Genomic DNA, 9,958 nt, shown 5'->3' with positions numbered 1-9,958 from the left:
CTAGCAACGTCTAGGTATTGGCATAGGCCAGAGCACACGTCGGGTAGGTATGGAAATGGGGTGAATGGGCACTGTCCCGTGGGAGAAGTCAAATCCTAGCCAACATAGTTAGTCTATGATTAACCACTATAGTGCAGCTCTCAAATAAGATTTGAAATATAGCCAAGAAAAATGCATTGCATCTATAAAATACGTAGGTTGTAATTCAATCTCTTTCTAATTTGAGATTTACTTTACGCATTATTGTTACGATTTAACAAGAACAAGCCATTTGGAGACCCATTATTGTTACGATTTAACAAGAACAAGCCATTTGGAGACCTGTCATTTGGAGACCAAGGCATAACAAAGTACCGTTGCGCGTATGCTCATTTCATGGTGTTAATAGCCTAGCAGTAACATTTCAGTTTCGATTTCAAAGCGGAGGAACAGTGAAACTCAGTAGCTTCAGAATACTACAAAATGGCTCTTCTCGACGTTTGCGGGATATCAGATTGGGTTAAAGAGGACGGATTCAACGCGGAACGAGCGTCGGTGGATAAAGCCAATCACTTCAATTTCGCTTCTCAGACACCAGAGTTGGCGGTACCCGTTGGAGTTGATGTAAGTAACACCTGATTATTCGCGTGTGGGATTTGTCACCTCAGCTGTTTCCTATGGTGATGGTTGAGTTTACAAGATAACATAATTTTGAATAACCAATTGGCTTACCTGGCAGTTCTTTACATCTGTCAAAGTAATTGGAAGCAGATGTTTCATTCATTCATGTAGTAGTAGTAATGTAATAGAGTGGCAGGGAGGCGAACACCATACACATCGCGCCAATAACGTTTAACGTGACCCACTTGATGGGAGATGGAACAACATGGCTCATATAGCAATGAGCGGTTCTGTGATTGTTTTTCACCAGTGGTTCTGGGATTGTAAGCTTGGTCAAATATGTAGGTTTACTGTTAGACTAATGACCATGCATGATAGAAAAAATGGCAATAGAAAATATTGAAACAAGTTTATAAAAGGCCTAGACCTTCTGCTGGATTAGCTACTTCAATCGGAATATGCGAGTCAGCCCTATGTGTGCATTACAATGACAATATCTAGTAGCTTTTGACTACAAAATCTACTTTGTCAACTGTGTTTCCACAGCCAGCAGAGTTTCTTAGGCCTCTGGTTGACAGTGAGGAAGGGGTGGATGGGGTGAAGATCAACCTGGAGCATGGCACTACTACTCTGGCGTTCAAGTTCCAGCATGGGGTGATGGTGGCTGTTGACTCCAGAGCATCTGCAGGATCTTACGTCAGTAAGTGATACACACACACAGACAAGCACACACACTTGGATATAAGTTTTAAAACATTTTAGTTGGATGGAGTGATTGATAGAGGGAGGGAGGGGGTAGAACATTGAGTATGGAAGAGAGAGATGGTCAAATACAATAAAGAACAAGTATGTTTTGTGAATCTACTGTGGCATATGTGTAATGAATAACCCCCCTTTGTGTTTAAGGCACTCAGATGTTTAAGAAGGTGATCGAGATAAACCCCTTTCTACTTGGGACAATGTCAGGCAGTGCTGCCGACTGTGTCTATTGGGAGAGAGTCTTGGCCAAGGAATGCAGGTGAGAGAAGATGGTCACGTTATAGTGATGGCTTACTCCAAAATCAAAGCTTGTTAGACATTTTTAAACATCAAAACTCAACTGTGTTCTAGTATTGAGTCCATGTCCCATGTTTTGTTAATCAAACTATATCCCTCAATCCCAAAACAATGGGAAAGATGGGTGCTGTCTAATTTCCTTTTATTTGGTACCTATCTTTTCCATCCTACACTCTTAGAAAAAAGGGTTCTTCGGCTGTCCCCATAGGAGAACCCTTTTTGGTTCTAGGTAGAAGGCTATTTGTTGCCAGGTGGAACTCTGTAAAGCAGGGATGATCAACTAGATTCAGCCACAGGCCTATTTTATGTTGAACATATATAATATTTTATATTATATTTGAATAAAACATAGTCATTTCAAACATTGCATTTGTATACCATCACGTGTTTCTCTATTATGCTTGGGAATACTTGGGAACAGATTTCCAAATTTAAATCACTTGTAGCTAATTTCCTGGTGTTTTTACAATCTTTTATGTGAAACAATGAAAATTCTATATCAGTGTTGATCGGTGCTGTTTAAGATTAGGGAGTACGATTTTTTTTTTACTAGCATGGCCTTATTTCTATTACAGTATATTGGATGACTGTCATTCATATTCCATTCACCCAGTTCAATGTGCACAGGTATATATAAATGTGAATAATCAAGGTGACAGACATTGACACATTCAATACCGCCTTGCACAATCTTGCCTGCATCTAGCTTATCTAGAGAGTCATCTTTAGTCCAACAGTTGCAAACTAGAGTTTCTATTGGACAAATTCAGGTATGTTTATCCCTGTTTCGTTCCGTTTGCTTCCATTTAAGTTTTTCTTTCAACAGAACTGGCAGAATGAATACACCCCTGATCACACGCAAACACAGTTCTCTTTCATAGTAGCCACAAACAAAACAGCATGATCCCTTTAATCGTTGGATAATTCCTTCACACATCTACTCACTCTCCTCCTCTCACCTTTTCCCTTCGCTTGTGGATTTCAGCGCACAACACATCAACTGTCTGTGACCAGGCGACAAAACCTTTCCAAGCCAAACCTTCATATCATAACCGCTACCCACAGCCTACATTGTTGTTACCATATTAGCTAACGTCAATTCAACATAGCTACTAGAACGAACGCGTCACTAAACCTGCTACAATCATGTATATAGTGTACAGTTAGCAAGCAGTTTATCAGTTACACCGGCAGGCCCCGGTGGGAATAAATTAATAAAACCAAAAGCTTACCCTGACTTGGAGTTCCAGTGGTGGATAAACATAGCCAGCTAGCTAACAGAGCATCCCTGTCTGTTTGAGCAGGGTGTTTGAGTAAGCTAAACTAGCTAGCTGACTTCCCTAGCTAAGTAAGTGAAAGAGAAAAAAATGAAATATAGCTATCTCTTTTTTTCTCTCTTGCTTCCCCTTATTTATTTAAGAAATTAATTTGTTCAAAACTGTTCAACTATTGTCTTTCTCTGAGTCAACCACTCACCACATTTATGCACTGCAGTGCTATCTAGCTGTAGCTTATGCTTTCGGTACTAGATTAATTCCCTGATACTTTGATTGGGTGGACAACATGTCAGTTCATGCTCTGATAGGTTGGAGGACGTCCTCCGGAAGTTGTCATAATTACTGTGTAAGTCTATGGAAGGGGGTGAGAACCATGAGCCCCCTAGGTTTTGTATTTAAGTCAATGTACCCAGAGAAGGACGGAAACTAGCTGTCTTCCAGCTACAACATGGTAAAGGGGATACCTAGTCAGTTGTACAACTGAATGCCTTCAACTGAAATGTGTCTTCTTTAAACAATGCCACTTAATATAATGTTTACATACCCTACATTACCCATCTCATATGTATATACTGTACTCTATATCATCTACTGCATCTTGCCATCTTTATGTAATACATGTACCACTAGCCACTTTAAACTATGCCACTTTATGTTTGCATACCCTACAGTACTCATCTCATATGTATATACCGTACTCTATACCATCTACTGTATCTTGCCTATGCCGTTCTGTACCACCACTCATTCATATATCTTTATGTACATATTCTTTATCCCTTTACACTTGTGTGTGTATAAGGTAGTAGTTGTGGAATTGTTAGGTTAGATTACTTGTTGGTTATTACTGCATTGTCGGAACTAGAAGCACAAGCATTTCGCTACACTCGCATTAACATCTGCTAACCATGTGTATGTGACTAATAGAATTTGATTTGATTTGGATTTGGATTTGCATTTAACCCAACCCCTCTGAATCAGAGAGGTGCGGGGGGCTGCCATAATCAACATCCACATCTTCGGCGCTATGGGAACAGTTGGTTAACTGCCTTGTTCAGGGGCAGAATGACAGAATTTTACCTTGTCAGAGCTGAGATTTGATTCAGCAACCTTTCGGTTACTAGCCCAACGCTCTAACCACTAGGCTACCTGCCGCCATAGTGCTACCCTACAGAGTGCTGTTGAGGCTACTGTAGACCTTCATTGCAAAACAGGGTGTTTTAATAAATGATTTGGTGATATGAATATATTTTGTATAGTTCACTTTTTTTTAAATGTTTCACAAAAAAAATTCTGAAACTCACTGAGGAGGATGGTCCTCCCCTTCCAATTCTGAGAAGCCTCCACTGTTCTATGTAGAATATATATCTGTTTAATTTTTGCTAAGAAAATTAGGGGGGCAAATAAAACCACCCGTGGGCCTGCTTGTTGGGGAACCCTGATGTAAAAAGCTACATGGAACTTAAAAGTGTTTTACCTGGAATTAAAAGTGTTTTACCTTGAACTAAAAGGATTTTACCTGGAAACAAAAAGGGTTCTTCAAAGGGTTCTCCTGTGGGAACAGCCAAAGAATTCTTTGAGGTTCTAGATAGCACCTTTTTTTTCTAGGAGTGTATATTTTTCAATTTTCCCTCAACCCTTCACTTCATTTAAGGATATACAAGCTGAGGAACAAGGAGAGGATCTCTGTATCTGCTGCCTCTAAGCTCCTTGCCAACATGGTGGTCAACTACAGAGGGATGGGTCTCTCCATGGGCACAATGATATGTGGCTGGGACAAGAAGGCAAGTTAAAGTTAGGCCTTTCAGGTTGCTAGGTTTGTGTACCCCAGTGTTAGATGTTTTGACTACGAAGTTTTCTCTTTTAGTGGGTAATTAACAAACACTCATTAGTTGAAATTGTATTGTCAGCCTGCTACTAATAGACATTCATGATTATTATTATTGTTTTTATGATTGCAGGGTCCTGGGCTGTATTACGTTGATGACAATGGCCTGAGACTGTGTGGAAACATGTTCTCCACTGGGTCTGGTAACACCTATGCCTATGGTGTGATGGACAGTGGCTACCGTTATGACTTGTCTGTTCCAGAAGCCTATGAATTGGCACAGAGGGCCATCTTTCATGCTACACACAGGGATGCTTACTCTGGGGGAACAGTCAACAGTAAGTCTGAGCTTGTTACCTGTTTTATAATGGTGGTGATGGTGGTGTGTGTGTGTGTGTGTGTGTGTGCGTGGGTGGGTGTGTGTGTGTTTGACTTTGTCTTTGTTCTTTGCAGTGTATCACATGAGAGAGACTGGTTGGATTAAAGTTTCTCAAGAGGATGTTGGTGACCTGTACCACCGCTTTTCCAATGAGAAGAAGTGAATCTGGCCCATTCTAACTATATTCACAGTCACATCAATACCATACAATACATCATGAACATAGTCAAATAAGTATGTAAAATAATAAGTATGTATGGATGCCATGACCTTCTCTCAGGCAACATATGGCAGTCAATGTCTTCAATAAAATACTTTTTTTTAGAGAACTGTCATAGGAATTTTTTATTGTGGTTATGTGTATAAGACAATTATTTTCTTTCAAATATTGAAATAAATTAAATCTTTCAAATTGTCTTTCAAATACATGTTCACATTTAGAATACATTTTCTTCTGGCACAGAACTTAATATAATTTTTTAAATAATAAACTCTTTGGCACTTACAGATATTTGGAAAAAACAGGGCTGACATGACATTTTTGTTCCTCCATAGGTCTAATAACCTTTTCATACTACTGAGCTGAACCAAACTGAGCTGAACTGCACTGGCCTAGTTATGCATCTGGTTACGCATCCACCATAGATGCTGGAACCATTCTGAAAAGGACAATGTGAAAAGAAAATATCTGAGCCTAAACAGTTCAGGTCGGCATGATAGTATGAAAAGGGTACGTGACACAGGCAAAGCCATACATTTATGAGAACTGATGTTATGGTTCTGATATAGTATATGTACCTATTCTGTAATCTACTAGCATTGTATGTTCATCCAAGATCCTGTGGCGTACACCAGTGTCCTGGTTTTCATTGAATATTGGAATCTGGCATGAGCAATAAGAAGAACATGGACACTAGTTAAGCAGGATGGACAGATACTGGAGATAAGGAATCGGCTATTAATTATTACAGTAAACTAATAGATCCGACAGAAGTGAGTAAAGACTCCCAAGACTCAGCTGCTGTTCATGTCTGATAAAGCCTCTCCTTTTTCTAATGTTTTCTTTACATTCCTAAAAATACTCCTCAGTGTCCCTATCCAGTTTTTGGGGGGGTTTTGTATTTGTTTATTTCTTTGCTTTATTATTATTGAATACATTTTTGGGGTCTCCAGTGTTTTCAGAGTAAACTGAGTTCTTGAGCTGAGATGGACATTTCCATCCTCATTTCAATCTACCTGGCAGTGCCATTGTGTGATTGTCTGGCATCAATCCCCTTGCCTACTGGGGAGAGGAAGGCAGCCATATCAAAAATACTCACATTAAAATATGAAGGAAACTTGAACTGGTTCAATCGGAAGCTTTTAATGTTATCTAATAAATAAAGTTGAATGGTTGAGTGTCATGTAAATGCATCATAATGTAGAAACTTCAACCATAGATACATACCATTCTATATCTATGGGCACTAATCTCTAAATAAATGGCTCTTGAGGCAACCAAATCTCATTTACGGCACGCAAGAATTAGAGGCGGGTCCGGTCCACAATATATTATGGTCCGGGATTAATGTTTCTTATTTTACTACACAGAAAGTCCCTGGAGGCCCGTCCCTTGTTCTTTGTCTATGTTTTTGGCAGTCTGCCTGGCTGCACCACTGCTAAAGCCACAAGACATCAGTACTCCACCTCCCCCTACCGGAGAACATTCACCTATCGATATAGACCTTAGGTGATACTGGCAACCATTTCATGACCAGATCTGTGACTAGTACACATCACCACGAAATGGCCGCGGTCGAGTCTCATACAAATATTGAGCATTTCCTTTTGAGAATCCTTAACACTGATCTGGAAAACACTTTGTGCATTTACCTTGCAGGTGTTTTGAAGTATTCACTTGGTCAGTGTCTTGTGAGTTTTCTGCTCACCTTTACTGTTTGTGCATCTGCAGCACTGGTGTAGACATACATCATCTAGTCATCCAAATCCTCAACTCAAACTATTGATAAGAAGTAAATGCATAAATGTGTTTATTTTGGGGCTGCTATGATTTCAACACAGGACATTCGTGAGATAAGTGTCATGTGGCAACATTCATCAACTCAATTATTTTCTCAGTAGAAGTTTGCATTGTCAGTTCGACATATACAGTATATTTTCCTGTCCCTTTAGGTTGGTGACATATCAACAACAATCCACCTACCCACTGCCAACGGATACCGATAAGAAGGGATGGAGGGAGAGCACAAAGGGAAAATATCAGCGGCCATCTCACCTCAAGACCTTCTGGCATCACAAAATGGCCGACAATAACTTGATCTGTCTGGGTGAAGCGCCAACTGTAACCACTCCATGCCAAATCAGTTGGCTTGCAATCCCACCACGTTGCAAGTACTTTCTGCCTTTACTTTCACTTTCATTTCAGTATACTTCACCAAGCAAAACAAGCCAACGCCAAATCCTGTGTCTTGTGACTGCTATTTAGTCTTTGATACTCAATGCTGCTGTTAAACAAGGACGCTGGCTGACGTATTCAGTTTTACTAAAATATGTGCCACTCCAATTAGTATATGTTACTTTACGTTAGGTAACATTACATTGACTTACCAATGTAATAGCGGTCGTACAATATAAGACTAATTGTAGGACGTATAGTATCGAGTGTCTGGCTTGATTTTGACCCGTTTAGTATGATATATTACGTTCAACAGCTTTAGTCTGATATGATACGTTCTGTTTGGATTTAGGGTTAGGAGTTATGTTAAAGCGTTAGCTAACATGCTAAGTAGTTGCAAAGTAGCTAAAAAGTAGTAAGTAGTTGCAAAAGTTGAACCTGATGAGATTTGAACACGCAACCTTTGGGTTGGTCAACGTTTGCATAACACCCTCCATTAATTTTTTTTCCTTAAGTAACCTACTGTCTGAAGAATTGCAATATTTGCCTAGAACTAACCCTGCAGATAGCAAATACTGGGTGATTTGAAAAGCCATAGTCATTGGTGAGATTTTGGGGCTGCTTCTTTGCGATTTTGGGGCTCTTTCTTGGCAATGTCTCACATGGAATAGCCTTCATTTCTCAGAACAAGAATAGACTGACGAGTTTCAGAAGAAATGTATTTTTTTCTGGTCATATTGAGCCTGTAATCGAACCCACAAATGCTGATGCTCCAGATACTCAACTAGTCTAAAGAAGGCCAGTTTTATTGCATCTTTAATCAGCAAAACAGTTTTCAGCTATGCTAACATAATTGCAAAAGGGTTTTCTAATGATCAATTAGCCTTTTAAAATGATGAACTTGGATTAGCTAACACAACGTGCCATTGGAACACAGGAGTGATGGTTGCTGATAATGGGCCTCTGTATGCCTATGTAGATACAGTGGGGCAAAAAAGTATTTAGTCAGCCACCAATTGTGCAAGTTCTCCCACTTAAAAAGATGAGAGAGGCCTGTAATGTTCATCATAGGTACACTTCAACTATGACAGACAAAATGAGAAAAAAAAATCCAGAAAATCACATTGTAGGATTTTTAATGAATTTATTTGCAAATTATGGTGGAAAATAAGTATTTGGTCACCTACAAACAAGCAAGATTTCTGGCTCTCACAGACCTGTAACTTCTTCTTTAAGAGGCTCCTCTGTCCTCCACTCGTTACCTGTATTAATGGCACCTGTTTGAACTTGTTATCAGTATAAAATACACCTGTCCACAACCTCAAACAGTCACACTCCAAACTCCACTATGGCCAAGACCAAAGAGCTGTCAAAGGACACCAGAAACAAAATTGTAGACCTGCACCAGGCTGGGAAGACTGAATCTGCAATAGGTAAGCAGCTTGGTTTGAAGAAATCAACTGTGGGAGCAATTATTAGGAAATGGAAGACATACAAGACCACTGATAATCTCCCTCGATCTGGGGCTCCACGCAAGATCTCACCCCGTGGGGTCAAAATGATCACAAGAACGGTGAGCAAAAATCCCAGAACCACACGGGGGGACCTAGTGAATGACCTGCAGAGAGCTGGGACTAAAGTAACAGAGCCTACCATCAGTAACACACTACGCCGCCAGGGACTCAAATCCTGCAGTGCCAGATGTGTCCCTCTGCTTAAGCCAGTACATGTCCAGGCCCGTCTGAAGTTTGCTAGAGAGCATTTGGATGATCCAGAAGTAGATTGGGAGAATGTCATATGGTCAGATGAAACCAAAATATAACTTTTTGGTAAAAACTCGTCGTGTTTGGAGGACAAAGAACAAAGGACAAAGAATGCTGAGTTGCATCCAAAGAACACCATACCTACTGTGAAGCATGGGGGTGGAAACATCATGCTTTGGGGCTGCTTTTCTGCAAAGGGACCAGGACGACTGATCCGTGTAAAGGAAAGAATGAATGGGGCCATGTATTGTGAGATTTTGAGTGAAAATCTCCTTCCATCAGCAAGGGCATTGAAGATGAAACGTGGCTGGGTCTTTCAGTATAACAATGATCCCAAACACACCGCCCGGGCAACGAAGGAGTGGCTTCGTAAGAAGCATTTCAAGGTCCTGGAGTGGCCTAGCCAGTCTCCAGATCTCAACCCCATAGAAAATCTTTGGAGGGAGTTGAATGTCCGTGTTGCCCAGCAACAGCCCCAAAACATCACTGCTCTAGAGGAGATCTGCATGGAGGAATGGGCCAAAATACCAGCAACAGTGTGTGAAAACCTTGTGAAGACTTACAGAAAACGATTGACCTCTGTCATTGCCAACAAAGGGTATATAACAAAGTATTGAGATAAACTTTTGTTACTGACCAATTACTTATTTTCCACCATCA

The 9,958-nt window shown here is 40.3% G+C and overlaps 1 protein-coding gene across 1 annotated transcript; it reads left to right on the top strand.

The window, feature by feature from the left end:
• LOC139554653 (proteasome subunit beta type-8-like) lies at window positions 1-5,552 on the top strand. The gene is made up of 6 exons (XM_071367646.1): window positions 1-603; window positions 1,147-1,300; window positions 1,507-1,618; window positions 4,588-4,717; window positions 4,895-5,099; window positions 5,215-5,552. Exons 1-6 carry the CDS (start codon window positions 463-465, stop codon window positions 5,301-5,303), a joined length of 831 nt encoding a protein of 276 aa, XP_071223747.1. The 5' UTR covers window positions 1-462; the 3' UTR covers window positions 5,304-5,552.
• The last annotated feature ends 4,406 nt before the right edge of the window (window positions 5,553-9,958 follow it).

The sequence above is a fragment of the Salvelinus alpinus genome, chromosome 26, assembly GCF_045679555.1.
Source record: "Salvelinus alpinus chromosome 26, SLU_Salpinus.1, whole genome shotgun sequence".
NCBI lineage: Eukaryota > Metazoa > Chordata > Actinopteri > Salmoniformes > Salmonidae > Salvelinus > Salvelinus alpinus.
This window is presented reverse-complemented; position numbering and strand designations above follow the sequence as displayed.